This window comes from Podarcis bocagei (genome assembly GCF_964188305.1).
Source record: "Podarcis bocagei genome assembly, chromosome: 1".
Lineage (NCBI taxonomy): Eukaryota > Metazoa > Chordata > Lepidosauria > Squamata > Lacertidae > Podarcis > Podarcis bocagei.
In genome coordinates this window covers 130,207,022-130,223,720 of record NC_138125.1, presented here as the reverse complement: position 1 = coordinate 130,223,720, position 16,699 = coordinate 130,207,022, and the positions used below count along the sequence as shown (strand labels likewise).

Here is a 16,699-nt window from a genome sequence, read left to right as displayed (position 1 = left end):
GTATGTTTCTTAAATAGCATTTGCAGGTTTGCGTTAGTGTATATGAATGCAGAAATCTAAAAGCACTAGCAGTGATCAAATGGACTTGGAGAGATTTTTTATTTTTATTTTTTTTGAAGTGGGTGTATTCTCCATTCACATGAAAACATTAACCAGTGCCCCTTGATCTGTTGAAATGGGCAAGTTTCGGCTTTTATGTTGCCAAGCTGACTTCTCTCTCTCTCTCTCTCTCTCTCTCTCTCTCTCTCTCTCTCTCTCACACACACACACACACACTCACTTCATTTTGAAGGGTGCTCATTAACACAGAATGAAAGGTGCAAATTTATTTCCTAATATTCATAATTTGTGTTTCAGATTAGCATTGTGTACATGCCTTAACTGCAAAAAATATATTTCAAATTGGGTCTATCTAACAGCAAGAATGCAACCTTACATCCCTTTACAGGAGAAGGGATACTTAGCTCTTCATGGGCACAAGCCCCACTTGCTTTTAACAGGGCTATGTTGGTGGCAACTTTGTTGAGAGGTTCTGCCCCTCTGTGCTGTTCTTACTTTTCGATTTAAAATATGGTTTTAATGGATAACAGGGTCATCACATCAGATGTGTTCTTAGCAACAGCTAGTTATGTCAGTTCACCCAATGTAAGGCCTACCTTGAGTAATGTAGATGCGATGGATACCTCAAAGCAAGTGGCTAAAGAATTTCCCTTTCAGAGGTAGCAGGATACATATGGTTATTGTCAGAAATGGCTGATTCAAGGCAGCCTCCCCCAGCGGGAAAGTGAAATAGCACCATTAAGCATTTCTGTGAAAGTCCGTGGGGCTTGAGGCAACAAAATCTCAACACATCTCCATATTATTCTGGTGTATGCCTCTGAAATGGCTCATCTTGTTTTTAGCAAATAAATCCAATTCTGCACTGTAAACTTGACTTCATATAATCAAGTTAAGTAACTGGGGCACTGCTTGTAACCTTTAATGCTGTTGACTCGAGTACCTCTGATAATGTGTGCACACGTGTGCCTGGCTGATACTGTAGAACTTCAGTAAGCATAAGTGAACTATTGACTTTGTATGGTAAATATATATTGAGGGTTTAACTTACATTCTGCATTATAGGGAAACTGAGATGTGTCTGTCTTTTGAATTACATTGTAAAAAAAAAAATAGAGGTTGCAATTAAATCTTTTTCTTTTTCCATACCAGTCTATTTTGCTAAATTGTTTTGAAATTATTTTAATCAAGAGATTTTCTGAAGTTTCATACATAGAATTCCTTGGTGCAGCCAAAGAGTCTATATTAATTGAGTTCACTGGATATGACTTGAATGTGTCGTGTCTTACTTGCAGAGGATTTATTAGAAATAAAGCTATCTGGAGATTTTCCCCATAAAGGAAATAATCAGCTTCAGAAGAGCAATGCTCGTCAGAACCGCTGCAGGGGTGGAAAGGGTCGAATTCCCACCCCTTGACTGCTCTGATCCAGTTAATGATCACTCCTGCTGATGCAATTTGTGTTTTTAAAAGCCTGCACAGGGACTTTTAATCTCACATGTATTTTAAACCTTTGTACAATGCAGCATCATATATTCGTAAGGCCTCTACAACGAAAAGTAAATCAAGGCACTGGGTTTAAACCCGTTTATCTCTCTTCTGTCGGACATGATTTCCAGTCATTCACAAATAGCCACCTAATAACACTTATGACTGCACACTATTAGTGATTTGTTTTTAGTACCAATTTTTTATTATAGCGTTTGAGTTTGCACTCTTAACACGAGGAGAGTTTAAACCTGAAACCTAAAAATGGCACACGGTTCTCTATGTACAGTTTTAATTTGGTGTTAAACCTTATGATATTTAAAACAGTATATTAAGAGAAATGCTGCTGTATTACATTTCAAGCACTTTGCAAAAAGTCTTATGTTTTGCAGAAGAGCAGAAGGCAACACGCTATCTGCAGTTGTTTCCAATTGACAGAAAGATTGCTGAGACGTCATATAGTGCTGTTCTAGAAATTCAAAATCCCAGTAAAACAGACCTCACTCAAAAGTTAGCACTTCCGCCAACACTAAACAAATAAGAGTTGTGCTATTTACCTTTACCTTTTTTATCAGCATATTTACAGAGTTGTGGGGAAGTATAATGTGCACATGTTTGTATAAGACAAAGGGAGAAAATTATACCGACACATATAAAAAGCAAATTCTATTTTTACATTAAAAAAAATATGTACAGGTCCATCTAATCCATTTTCTGGTCACATGCAAGTAACCTGAGTGACTCCATCTTCTTGGTCAAACTGCCCATCATCTAGTTCCCTTAGTATGCCATCACTGCTGCTGAATCCGGCGAAGCTTTCAAAGTGAACTGCTCTGTCCTTGGGCCAACACTCTGCAGAAGGCGATAGATGAAACTCATCCGTAGCTTGTGTATTTTGTGCAGGCTGGGAAGTAGCTGTGTCTAATCCAACACTTCTGCTGGGAACCTTTCCCTTTTCTTCTCTAAGTTGCTTGGTGGATTTCTTCTGAAATGGAAAAAAAGAAGAATATTTGAATTAAGAGTTCACAGAGGAAGGGAACTGAAAGAATGTGCACTTGGATCTGGGAACAAAAGAATCGAGAATGAAATGGCTGAATATTTGCAGAATTTACAGTCTGGTCCCACGCACTGGTTTCCTGTGCAGTGATAGAAACTTTGACATCTATTGTCTGAAGCGAAAGTTAGCTCCAGTTCTGGCATGGAGCTCCCCATCCCTGTCTTCATAATTATGTGTGGCCAATGCTGAGTAAAGCCAAGTTCCCAGGAGTTTGAAAAGGCTTTAGATGCTGTGCAAGTGAGCTACGGGGGGACCCTGCCAAGTAATAACTTTGCGCCATACTCTTACATTGTAACAGGGACCAAAAATTAATGCAACAGGCAAAGAATCTCACACTCCCAACACCCATTGAAGCTTTCGGATAAGGAATCCTTAATTTGGTCCTGTCTGCATAACGGGCTGGGGCTCAAAAGCATATTTTTGTGATGCTGGAGATGCCGCGATTTTGACCTAGAGGGTTACTTAGAATAATTCTCCAAAGGCATTCTTAACCAAGCAGAACATAAAAGTAAGCTCTCAGAGATACGACTTGGGTCTGCATTAGGAATCTAAATCAATACTTCATAGTCAATACTTGAACTGGTATCGGAGCCTCAGGAGCATGGCGTGTGTGATTAGAGCATTGCTCTTCCCACTGGAACATTGGTTTCCTGTAGCCTCTGTTTAGGGACACGGGTGGCGTTGTGGGTTAAACCACAAAGCCTAGGACTTGCCGACCAGAAGGTCAGTGGTTCGAATCCCCGTGACGGGGTGAGCTCCCGTTGCTCGGTCCCTGCTCCTGCCAACCTAGCAGTTCGAAAGCACGTCAAAGTGCAAGTAGATAAATAGGTACCTCTCCGGCGGGAAGGTAAATGGTGTTTCCGTGCGCTGCTCTGGTTCGCCAGAAGTGGCTTAGTCATGCTGGCCACATGACCTGGAAGGTGTATGCTGGCTCCCTCAGCCAGTAAAGCAAGATGAGCGCCGCAACCCCAGAGTCGGTCGCGACTGGACCTAATGGTCAGGGGTACCTTTACCTTTACCTAGCCTCTGTTTAGTACTGAGTGGGCAATTCTAGGAATAAGATTTGTCCTCTTCCCCTTTCCCCCTGAACTCCATGTCATCTACAAAGTCTCGAGAAGACCCATTGAAACCGACGAGTCCCATTGATTTCAATGGGCCTATTCACAAAGGCTGCAATCCTCAACCCTATTTACTTGGGAATAAGTTTCCTTGGATTCAGTGGGACTTACTTCTGAGGAGACATGGTCAGGGTGGCCCTGTAAGCTTGGAGCCACCCCTTTGTCTCATCAAAGTGACTATAATGGATTAAACAGCATCATTTACAAGGCGCCACAACACGGGCAACTTTAGCAAGGTAATGGCAGCTGCTAGCTATAGGGGACTGCGATTTGAAAAATGCTTCTAAAGGATCTGAATCAAAAGGGACGGGTGAATCTTTGAAGCACAGAAGAGGAGGGACGTCTGTCTCTGCTCTTCGGTTTAAATATTCTCTGTCAAATAGCCCTGGGGGTGGGGATCAGCAGTTGTTTGACCTTTGCAGCCTTTGAGGTACTGAGGCATAAGGTTGCCATTCTGTACCCTCTCTTTGATTTCGTTGTAACTGAAAACCTCAGCGACTCCTGGACTAGTATGTGGGAGGTATTTGCCAGAATGGGGCAGCCCGCTGATACCCTTCCTATGCAAAACAGGGCACATTAAAGTACGTAAAAGTTATGGGAGTTCTTAAATGCTTCCTGTGCTGCTTGGCTTATTACATCTCTGGAAGGAAATCTCCCAGAACTTAATATTACTTCGGCATGTAATGCAGTAGCGGTTCAGCCAGAGCAAAGGTTTTTAAACAGAGCTGCTCCCCCGATCACATTTCTTTCCTTCTTCTGTTTTCCTCATTATAAAAAAGCAGCGAAGGAAGGAAACAGGGAGAGAGAGGGCTGCCAATTCACTGAAGATAATTTTAAATAAATGTTACATTACTGTAATCTAGTTATTTTGTTTTAGGTTTTTTTAAAAAAATAAAAGTAGGAATAATAAATTTCTTGGGGGCAGTTTGTGCTTGATGCCTCACATTTTAATCTTAAATCTCTGAGGATGTTATGCACAGAAAGTTGTTAAGGCAATTGTATTAGCACACTGACCTGGGAGCAAACCCCACTGGGACTTAACTGCTGAGTAGACTTGCATTGCACTCTAGGTTTAATAGCTTAGAAGATAACGGAACGAATGTGCCTTTCTGGAGCTCCTTAAAAGGACAGTTTTTCCTGAATGTCAATTTAATAATTTTTTAAAAGTTGGCACTTAATGTTAAAAGAAAAGTTTATGCTAACTTAGATCCAACGCAACTTGGTCGCCTGTAGTTATCATTGAAAGGAATTCAAAAAGTCATGATGACTTAAATCCCACTGATTTCAATAGGACCTAAGGCTGCAGTCCTATATACTGGGAGTAAGCCCCACTGAATTAATTAGTACTTGTGAGTAGATATGTGCAGGATTGCAGTGTAAGTGTTCCTAACTTTTTCTGGGCCCATCCAGAATTTGCCTTGAAAAAACTGAGGAATAGGAGATGTTTTCTATTGTGCATGCCATTCATCCTGAATCAGTGAGAGCAACGCATGTGCCCATGGAAACAGGCTTTTGTGCATGCATGGACTGAGAACTGGATGCACTAGACAGTTGCTGATGCCAGAACAGGAATAATGTGCAGCCATCTCTGAATGCTTTGATCAGAGACGGTGTGCAGCAGTTGCGGCAAAAGGTACATTTCATGCTGGGGATCGTTAGGAAAGGAATCAAAAACTGCTGATATCATAACGCTGTTATACAAAGCTATGGTGTGACTCTGCACGGTTCTGGTTCCCTCTCTTTAAAAAAGATATCGAAAAATTGGGGAAGGTTTAGAAAAGGGCAACACAAAAGACTGAAGGGATGGGGAAACTCCCCTACGAGGAAAGGTCACCATGTTTGGGACTTTTTAGTTTAGAGCAGGGTTTCCTAAACTTGGGTCACCAGCTGATTATATATTTTTATTAAATTTTCTGTTTTACAATTTGGAATATTTGTTTAAACAACCTTAAAATATCAATGACTTCCCTTCTTCACTTTCCATGGTTCATTTTGCATATCATAAATCCCTGCATATTTTACATAAACAAAACAATTCAGTTTCCCATGATGGATGTATCAAAACTTGTATACACGGTTGAATTTATATTAACGCTGCCAATGTTTTCAAGTGTGCACAATTCCCCCCAAATATTCAATAAACATTTTCCAATCTTCTTTAAACCTATGTCCTCTTATTCTGTGTTAGGTCCGCAAGCTGCGCATATCCCACCAATTTAAGTTGCCATTCTTCTTTAGTTGGGACCTCGCTCATTTTCCATTTTTGGGCTAACAAAACACGGGTCGAAGTAGTCACCAGCTGTTTTTGGACTACAAGTCCTAGCTCTGCGACCAGGAGTGACGGACGGATAAGTAAATCTTCTGATGAATTACCACAAGGAGACTGTATGTTTGGAACGAAGGGGGGGGGTGTGTGGAGGAAAAAACTCATTTTTTCTTTGCACGATGTGATATTAATAACCCTTCACCCCAGATAGAAACAAGATCGTCACGTTTTTATTAAGCATAAGCAGGATTTTAAGAACTGTGTGGGATGGATTATAAAAGGAGAGAAGACTGGTGAACGGTGAGAAGAGGAAAATTTCTATGACGCAGTTAAAAAATGGCTTCTCGCCAAGACAGGCTTGCCGGAGAAAGAAGGACAGGGAGAGGAGAATCAGGATCGCTAGAATGAGAAGGAATGTTGGAATGCAAGTTTGACCTGGCAGAGCCCCCTGATTCATTTGATTTATTTGGTAAGGCTGAGAAAAATAAAGGACAGACCGGAGATTAGTTTTGTTTATGGAAGCGTTGAACAGAGTCCGTCCCTGACCGATATGATTTTTGGAAGAGTACAAAACCCACACAGATATATCAGTTTATGACCTGCTTGTGAAAATCATCAGAGATCGCAAAGAAAGGAATATAAGATAACAACAAGAAGAGAAAGGAAGTAATAAAGGACTATCCGGATCAAACTGGATAGAACTGACTAATTAAAGCAGGAAGATAAGTGATGCCTGTTTTGGACTTGTGCAAAGCTTGATGAATGGGTACCCTCAACAAAATTTAAAATCTGGCTGTATAATTTGGAATTAATGTGATATGGATAATGTGATGTGATTGGCCTGTTAATAAAAATTATTATTTTTTTTTAAAAAGAAGGAAGCTCCCTCGGCCAATAAAGCAAGATGAGCGCTGCAACCCCAGAGTCGGCCACGACTGGACCTAATGGTCAGGGGTCCCTTTACCTTTACCTAATGGTAGCTTGTAGGGATGCCCCGTAAAGGAAAATGTTAATAATAACCCAGTGATCAGGCCACGGTGACTATGGAGAGAGGGCAACTGCTGGCTGTGGGGCCTCTGCTACCACACCCTGCTCAGGCAGCAGCAAAATAGCCAGTGTGGTTTTTGCACAGATACTCCTCGCAGGGAAATTGCCCAGCTGGACGACGGATCATCTGAGGTCAGCAACTGCACAAACTATTCTGAGCCCTTTTAACGTCTTTTTTTTTCAACCCGTGAGGAAACGGATAATAGTCTGTCGCACAGCTCATCCTAGTCATTGCGTAACCCCACACAATGTGCTCCTTATTGTGGAGTGGGGGGGGGGAAGGAAACCTCTGTCGCTGCTGCTGGGGTTATAATGAAGTTCTTTCTTTCCCAGACACAGCCCCAGGCATAATTTGTATGCTTGCCCTGAATTGCAGAGGAATGCCAAATGGTTTTGCAGAAAATTCAACAAAGAATCTAAGGGTGGGGGAAAGCTAGTGGTTGTTGTTGTATTATTATTATTTTCTAAGTCTACACAGTGTTATCTTAGCCTATTTGTGAAGAAGCAAGTTTAAAGAAGAGAACAGGAGAAAAGTTGGGCAAAATCCCATGAGCCAAGAACTCTGGCTGAGGCTTTAAACGCCTCTTGCTCGGTCATGAAGCACAGCAGACGCATGCAAACAACACAGGCTAATTTTAACAGCCGTTGCACCACACCCACACCTGCAATCTTTCTGTTCGCTCATACCTACTCAGATCATCGTTCTTACCTCAGGCGTCTGAGCAGCTGGGCTCCACATAACAGGCCTCTGGAGGAAAACAACTTGCTTTGTGGCCAAATTTCCCTCGCTGAAAAACGAAAGAAGCTGCTTTTAGAACGTTTGCTTATTAGTTAATTAATTGCACGTGCCAAACCGTGAGGCAGACGTCCCTACGAAGCAAAGAATAAAACGGTCTCTGAAGTACAGTGGTACCTCTGGTTAAGTACTTAATTTTTTCTGGAGGACTGTTCTTAACCTGAAGCACCACTTTAGCTAATGGGGCTTCCTGCTGCCATCGTGCTGCCGGAGCACGATTTCTGTTCTCATCCTGAAGCAAAGTTCTTAACCCGAGGTACTATTTCCGGGTTAGTGGAGTCTGTAACCTGAAGCGTCTGTAACCTGAAATGTATGTAACCTGAGGTACCACTGTAGTCTACTGCAGTTAACACCAGACTCAATTCGGAACCAGCAATTCATTTAAGATCAAAAATTATAAATGGTCAATCTGTAGAAGCTTCTATTGAGGCACATGATAATCTTACTGAACTCCTAAAGGATGTGGTCTCAACTAAGGTAAATTCAGGTGACAAAACCATTAATTCCACAGGGCGTGACTGGTTCGACCATGATTGTCATGGAAAGAAAAAAGATCTTAGGGACTCTTGAAAAGAGTATAGGAAAGTAGGTCTTAAGTCACTTACCTCCAGCCTATCTTGAATTTAAAAGAGAATATAAAGCACTGTCAGCAACAAAGAAATGGCCATTTGAATATATTTCCTGGTCCTTACTATTAAACACTTCCTTAAAGAACGATGCTAAATTGTTCTGGCAACTGGTTTCCCCACCTTTCCACCAGGTGAAGGACCAGGTGCGCAGACTGGGAGTCATTTTGGACTCACAGCTGTCCATGGAGGCACAGGTCAAATCTGTGTCCAGGGCAGCTGTTTACCAGCTCCATCTGGTACGTAGGCTGAGACCCTATTTGCCTGCGGACTGCCTCGCCAGAGTGGTGCATGCTCTGGTTATCTCCTGCTTGGACTACTGCAATGTGCTCTATGTGGGGCTACCTTTGAAGGTGACCCCAAAACTACAACTAATCCAGAACGCCGCAGCTAGACTGGTGACTGGGAGCGGTCGCCGAGACCATATAACACCGGTCTTAAAAGACCTACATTGGCTCCCGGTACATTTCCGAGCACAATTCAACGTGTTGGTGCTGACCTTTAAAGCCCTAAATGGCCTCGGTCCAGTATATCTGAAGGAGCGTCTCCACCCCCATCATTCTACCCAGACACTGAGGTCCAGCACTGAGGGCCTTCTGGTGGTTCCCTCACTGCGAGAAGCCAAGTTGCAGGGAACCAGGCAGAGGGCCTTCTCTGTGGAATGCCCTCCCACCAGATGTCAAAGAGAACAACAACTACCAGACTTTTAGAAGACATCTGAAGGCAACCCTCTTTAGGGAAGTTTTTAATGCTTGATGTATTAAAGTATTTTAATATTTTTTTGGAAGCCGCCCAGAGTGGCTGGGGAAGCCCAGCCAGATGGGTGGGGTATAAATAATAAATTATTATCATTATTATTATTATTATTATTATTATTATTATTATTCACTGAAATGTGAGAGACTAACTTAGGATCAGTTTGTGGCACATCTCACGCCCACCCACATTATTGATCTATTCCAGCTGCGGGGAACTTCTGGTCCTCCAGATGTTGCTGAACCATAGCTCCCATCACCCCTGGCTCTTGGCCATGCTTGCTGGTGCTGATGGGAGTTGCATTTTAGCAACATCTGGAGACTGCAAAGTTCCCAACCCCTGGCCTCCACAGTCCACACACAAGAACACAGCCCATCTCATTTTAGTCACATTGGACAGTGCTATCATTACCAATTTTGACATGCAAGGTTATGTTGTTGTTTTAAAGCTGCTTTTAATCTCCCCTTTGTTCCAAACCAGCTGTCTCCTTCACGCCTTAGTTTTCTCCAGGGTTAAGATATTTTTCCTGCCAGATGTCAAGTAAGGAGATGAGGTTCCCTGACCGGCCTTGCCCACTGCTGAAACTCTTCTTCTTCTTACTAATCTAAGCAGAAACTTACTGACGCAAAGGCTACGGTTAGCCAGTTTTTTGTTTTTTTTAAAGAGGAAACTTACTCCTTAACTTAAAAAAAAAAGAGATTATTGTGGACTTTAGGAAATGTAAATTGAATATTTAGCCACTTATTATTGAGGGGTAGTGCGTGGAACAGGTCTCGGTGTTTCGATTACTGGGAATGGAGTTGAGATGACCTAACCTGGGGAGAAAACAGCAAAGACCTGATGAAGAGAGCACAGCAGAGGTTATATTTTCTGAGAATCCTCCAGAAAAACAATCTCTCAAAGGATCTGTTGATGGCATTTTACCATTGTACTGTGGAGAGTGTATCAACTTATGGTCTGTGTGTGTGGTTTGGGAGCTGCACGGCCAGGGGAAAAATAATGCTGTCTAGGGTTGTAAAGACTGCAGAGAGAATAATTGGGTGCACTCTTCCCACCTTAGATCAAATCTATGCTGCCAGGTGCCATAAGAAAGCGGCAGAGATAGCACAGGATAGTACGCACCCCGGAAATGATCTCTTTCAGCTTCTGCCTTCTGGAAGAAGGTATAGGGTTATAAAGACCAGGACTAGCCACCTGAGAAACAGTTTCTATCCAAATGCAATTCTGGTTTTAAGCACAGCATAAGGAGTCTCTATAGTATATTGTATTTTAAAATGGGGTTTCAGAGTTTTTAGGGGTTTTTGAATGTCTTATGTAGATTTTTCAATTTCATTGTTCTGTATGGGACAATGACAATAAAGATATACCGTACTGAGAAGTGGCCGCATTCCCCAGTGGTATATCCACCGACCACCTAGATACAAGCTGAATTTTGTCTCAAAGGGCTGCACATAAGGAGGGTGGGGATTTCAACAGCTTTTTAAACTTTGGCAGACAGCATGTTCATGCCCTGAAAATATATTGCCGGTGGGAAAAGATCACATGAAATTTCCAGACCGTAAGGGGAACTCGATGCCACATTCTTCTGATGGCTCCATCAGTGCAAGCATTTAGCGTATTTTCCGCTCTATAAGACGCACCAGACCATAAGACGCACCTAGTTTTTGGAGGAGGAAAACAAGAAAAGAAATATTCTGAATCCCAGAAGCCAGAACAGCAAGAGGGATCGCTGCGCAGTGAAAGCAGCAATCCCTCTTGCTGTTCTGGCTTCTGTGATAGCTGCGCAGCCTGCATTCGCTCCATAAGACGCACATACATTTCCCCTTGCTTTTTAGGAGGGGAAAAGTGAGTCTTATAGAGCAAAAAATATGGTATTTACTTGCCAGATGGAACAACCCCACTCCTTTGCCCTCTGCACTGCCCCGGGGTCTCTCCTGACCCTCCAGAGTAAGTTTGGGGCAGGCATGGGGGGGGGTAGGGCTGGGCAATAACTGTTTACCAACGTCGTAATATACCACCAACTAAACACCGTGATGTGGCGGCACAGTCATACCTCGAGTTCAATGTGCTTCAGGTTCAGTGCTTTCGGGTTGCGCTCAGCGGCAACCGGGAAGTAACCCGGAAGTTTCGCCGCTCGTGCATGCGCAGATGCTCAAAATGACATCGTGCGCATGCGCGGAAGCAGCAAAACGCAGCCCGCGCACACACGCGACGTGCCTTCCCGTCTTACGTTCCATTCAGGACGCGAACGGGGCTCCGGAATGGATCCCGTTCGCATCCCGAGGTACCACTGTATCTCACAATGTCAGAAAAGAGCCCATGTCCAAGCAGCGGTGGATGAGGCAGCGGTGCCAACCCTCTGTTTGTAGGCCTGCCACATCCGCAGCCTTGGCACGGGCAGGGAGGGGAGCAAACCTCTCCCTCCCTGGATGAAGAAGCAGCCCGTTGGCACCTCCCCTCACCCATCCCAGGGTGGCGGAAGGCAAGGGAGACTGGCAAGGCTCAGCTGGGGGCCAGGAGAGCTTCTTTGAGCCTTCTTGCCCCCCAGGTGAGGAAGCCCCATGTCCCTTCAGTGTGCTGCAGCCAGAGGGAATATGAGGCTTGTTGAAGCAAAGGGAGGAACAAGCTGGCGGTTTCACTCAGGGATATATCGCTGGTGAAACCGCCACCACTCCTGAGTCCCTCCACCTCCAGTGCCTGGCTGCAGTTTGTTTTTCCTTCAGCGTGCTGGGCGCTGGTAGCAGAAGGACTCGGGAGCCGTCATGGGGGTCTGCCCCTAATACCGGTCCTGGGCGATATATGGATGCAGTAGTACCTCGGGTTAAGAACTTAATTCATTCTGGAGGTCTGTTCTTAGCCTGAAAATGTTCTTAACCTGAGGTACCACTTTAGCTAATGGGGCCTCCCGCCACCACGTGATTTCTGTTCTCATCCTGAAGCAAAGTTCTTAACCCGAGGTACTATTTCTGGGTTAGCAGAGTCTGTGACCTGAAGCGTCTGTAACCCGAGGTACCACTGTATATTATTGCCCAAGCCTAAGGGGGGGGGGGACCCAGTTGTGCTAGCAGGAGTCCTTGAGCTGCCTTCTGCTGGCGTTCTGGGCTAGATGAATTCAGCACTCTGTCTTGAACTCAGGGTCCAGGAAACAGCAATTTGGGAATTCTGTGGAGAGCAGCTTCTGAGAAAGGGACATTCTCAAAATTGCCTGGGTGTGTGCTCAGCTTAGCCATGTGCTATCCCCTGAGTCACAGCTGCTATTATTTTTATTATTATTTTTCATCTTCAACTTTAGTTGGATGTCATCCAGTTCATAAGTTTGGAATTTGCTAAGGAAGCCAATGTTACATGTCATTCCATCAAGCATCTGGAGTTGAGGACTCTTAAGTCATTTAGCCTGCCCACAGAATTATCACAAAGCCTGTAGAATTAACTAGAACACCACAGTACACAGAATACAATGTGCTTTAATGCACTTAATTCTATCCTGGATTGTAATGATCTTTACTTAAAGGTAAAGGTAAAGGGACCCCTGACCATCAGGTCCAGTCGTGGCCGACTCTGGGGTTGCGGCGCTCATCTCGCTTTACTGGCCGAGGGAGCCGGCGTACAGCTTCCGGGTCACGTGGCCAGCATGACTAAGCCGCTTCTTGCAAACCAGAGCAGCCCATGGAAACGCCGTTTACCTTCCCGCCAGAGTGGTACCTATTTATCTTTGACGTGCTTTTGAACTGCTAGGTTGGCAGGAGCAGGGACCAAGCAACGGGAGCTCACCCCATCGCAGGGATTCGAACCGCCGACCTTCTAATTGGCAAGCCCTAGGCTCTGTGGTTTAACCCACAGCGGCACCCACTTCCCTTTACTTTATCTTTACTTATATTGTGGTAAATGGCTACAACTCTCATCATCCCTGATCACTGTCTACTTTGGCTACGGCTGCTGTGAACCGTAGTTCAATAATGTTTGGAGGACCATATTTGGCTTTGGTATTTGATGTATCGATAGATCTTAAACTAAGACTTCTACAACAGAAAATACAATTTAGAATCTATTGGACTCCCTTACATTTGTATAAAAAAAAACTACCTAATGTAGCTCTTTGTTGGAGATGTAATATGGATAATGCTTCTTTGAAACATATGCTTTTACTGTGTCCCACACTTACTAAGTTTTAGGAGAAAGTGCTGGTCTCTATAAGCAAGACACTTGGGGAAATTTTTAAGATTTTCAGAGGTGAATGTGCTCTTGAACTGTATACCCATTGTATGGAAATTGACACTAGGACAGCAAAAATGGATTCTACGTGCACTAATGGTGACCAAGAGACCGATACTGATGAATGGGAAAAATAGAGATACGATTCCTCTTTAACAATGGCTTGACAACACTGGGAACATATGAATGGACAGTTTATAGACGCAGTCTTTCTTTGGATTAATACAATGGTATTTGGAATGAGTTTACACAGAATGGGTTAGGTTACTGACAATTATATGTGTATTAGGATAAAAAGTATACATAGATCTGTATAATAATGCACGGAAATGTAACAGCATTTTTTCTTTCTTTTTTCATTCTCTCTCATTCTTTTCCTTCTTTCTCCCCCCCCCTTTTATCTTTTTACAAATGAAATTCTCTTAATGAAATATTAATAAAAATAGTACCAAAAAAAGCAATTGGAGGACCACATGTTCACCACCTCTAAGTCAGACGCTTTTCACAAAAGCAGTTTCAGCACTTCTATTTGAACACAGAAATGGGCTTAAGACAAACAGCAGCACACTTTGTGAATTGCTGTGACCAAGATCGTGTTGCTTCTGTTCTCCATCAATATATGCAAAGCAATGTTTTTCTCAGCAAGGGCATTATGCATTTAATTAAGACAGTCCAGTCCACCATATTTAAAGATTCTAGCTCCAAGCACCCTTTCCAGGCCTGGCTTGAGTGAAGCTGAGTTGACCCCCAAAAGACGAGAAACACAGGAAGGTCTTCGTGGAAATTTGCAGACTGCACAATTCAGCTTACCCTTTGGTGGTTCACTCTCTAGCAGCATGTCAAAGAGAGAGGAGAGGCAGGGTTAGTAAAGTGTTAATGGAAATACCTAAACGCTGATGTGCATTTTGCATGGGGTTCCTACATATAATAAAAATAATATATTACTTATACCCCGCCCATCTGGCTGGGTTTCCCCAGCCACTCTGGGCGGCTCCCAACAGAATATTAAAAACATGATAAAACATCAGACATTAAAAACTCCCCTAAACAGGGCTCCCTTCAAATGTCTTCTAAAAGTCAGATAGTTCTTTATTTCCTTGACATCTGATGGGAGGGCGTTCCACAGGGAGGGCGCCACCACCGAGAAGGCCCTCTGCCCGGTTCCCTGTAACCTTGCTTCTTGCAGTGAGGGAACTGCCAGAAGGCCCTTGGAGCCGGACCTCAGTGTACGGGCTGAACGATGGGGGTGGAGACGCTCCTTCAGGGGAAGGGCCACAGCTCAGGGGCAGAGCAGGTGTTTTGGAGGCAGACGGTCTCAGGTTCGATGCCTGGCAACTCCAGGCAATGTCCCCTACCTGAAACCCTGGAAAGTTGCTGCTGCCAGTCTGTGTAGACAATACTGGAGTAGATGGACAAATAGTCTGACTGAGTATAAAGCAGCTTCCTCTATTTCTACATAGCCTGGATTACTGATTATAGTTTTGTAATCATTAATTGTAGTTGCTGAGTGAACTTCTGTTTAATTATTGTTTGCTGATACTTAATTTCATTGCGCACTAACGGATTATTGAATATTACTTTATTTGATGTAAGTTGATTATTTTTAACTTATGTTTTGCATTGGATAATAATAATAATAATAATAATAATAATAATAATAATAATAATAATAATAATAATAAATTTAAATAATAATCTTGTTATTTATACCCTGCCCATCTGGCTCGGTTTTCCCCAGACACTCCAGGTGACTTCCAGCAGAATATAAAAACTCAATAAATGGATCAGATTGTTATAAGGTGTGTGATATTTGTTGTTTCTTCAGCTTGTAAACCGCCTTGCGTAGAGTAATATAGAAAGGCGGTTATGCAAACTAAAAGTGGAATGAAACGAAACCGCCAGCTGCTGTGAACCCTATTACCTTTCCCACTTAGGGACTGGAAAGGAGGGAAACAATTTGGCCCACCCCATTCCTGCAGGAGAGCCAGTGTGGTGTAGTGGTTAAGAGTGGTAGACTCGTAATCTGGTGAACCAGGTTCGCTTCCCCGCTCCTCCACATGCAGCTGCTGGGTGACCTTGGGCCAGTCACACTTCTCTGAAGTCTCTCAGCCCCACTCACCTCTCAGAGTGTTTGTTGTGGGGGAGGAAGGGAAAGGAGAATGTTAGCCGCTTTGAGACTCCTTCGGGTAGTGATAAAGCGGGATATCAAATGTAAACTCTTCTTCTTCTTCTGCAACTCATATAAATGCATAACAGAGGCATAGATGGGGGGGCGGGGTGGGCGGCACTGGGGCAGCCCTTACCGTGGGGCCTGCAGTGTGCCCGAGCCATGCGTCTCTCCTGGGAGCGACGCGGTGGCTCAGGGGCCAGCAAGCTCCACACTGCCCAGGCGCCCAAGCAGCTAGCTACGCCGCTGATGCATAATGTGCCATTATGATACTAAACTCAGTCCTTGCAAAGATAGCGCACGACCCAGGCTGTGTACAAATTTGCGGCTTAAAACGCAGCAAGGCCATTATCCCCTGTTGTATTTCAAGTCACATTTTTATGTTTTTGTAGAGCAGGGGCGGCAATGCCTTCACTTTATGCCCATTACCTGATTTGTTTTCCTGCACCCAACTCCCAATTCACGGAAGCGGTCATCTGAGCATGTGCGACAACTGCCTGCAATGTACACACCTCAGCTCAACCATGGCTTCCGTTTTCTAATCAGATGGAAGTTGGTTTGAAGGGAAGCACATCAAACAGGAGTATTTTTTCGAGAAGCTGCAGGATACCTAGGGACAGTGTCTAATGTCATGCATAGGTAAAGGTAAAGGGACCCCTGACCATTGTCCAGTCGCAGACGACTCTGGGGCTGCGGCACTCATCTCGCTTTACAGGCCGAGGGAGCTGGCATTTGCCCAGACAGTTTTTCCGGGTCATGTGGCCAGCATGACTAAGCCGCTTCTGGCGAACCAGAACAGCGCACGGAAACACCGTTTACCTTCCCGCTGGAGCAGTACCTATTTATCTACTTGCACTTTGACGTGCTTTTGAACTGTTAGGTTGGCAGGAGCAGGGACTGAGCAACCGGAGCTCACCCCGTCGCGGGCATTTGAACCGCCGACCTTCTGATCGGCAAGCCCAAACTCAGTGGTTTAGACCACAGCGCCACCCGTGTTACTTGGCTTCAAATGCCAGCGGTGGGAGTGCGCTTGAGCTGGAGTAAACATTAATGTATACACAGCCAGGTCAAGTCAATCACTTCAAAGTTCAATTCATTTCAATTGTTAAG

At 44.0% G+C, this 16,699-nt stretch overlaps 1 protein-coding gene across 2 annotated transcripts in view; it reads right to left on the bottom strand.

The window, feature by feature from the left end:
• Positions 1-1,726: 1,726 nt before the first annotated feature.
• The window catches only part of RFTN2 (raftlin family member 2), a 48,152-nt gene continuing 33,179 nt past the window's right edge, over positions 1,727-16,699 (bottom strand). The window contains exons 8-9 of one of the 2 annotated variants that reach the window (XM_081180700.1): positions 7,742-7,820; positions 1,727-2,526 (exon numbers count right to left, since the gene is read on the bottom strand). In XM_081180700.1, the coding sequence (XP_081036826.1) occupies positions 2,263-2,526; positions 7,742-7,820 (343 nt within the window). In that variant the 3' untranslated portion in view covers positions 1,727-2,262. Of the gene's footprint in view, positions 2,530-7,741; positions 7,821-16,699 lie in introns of both variants that reach the window. The other variant, XM_081180699.1, reaches the window with a different exon arrangement.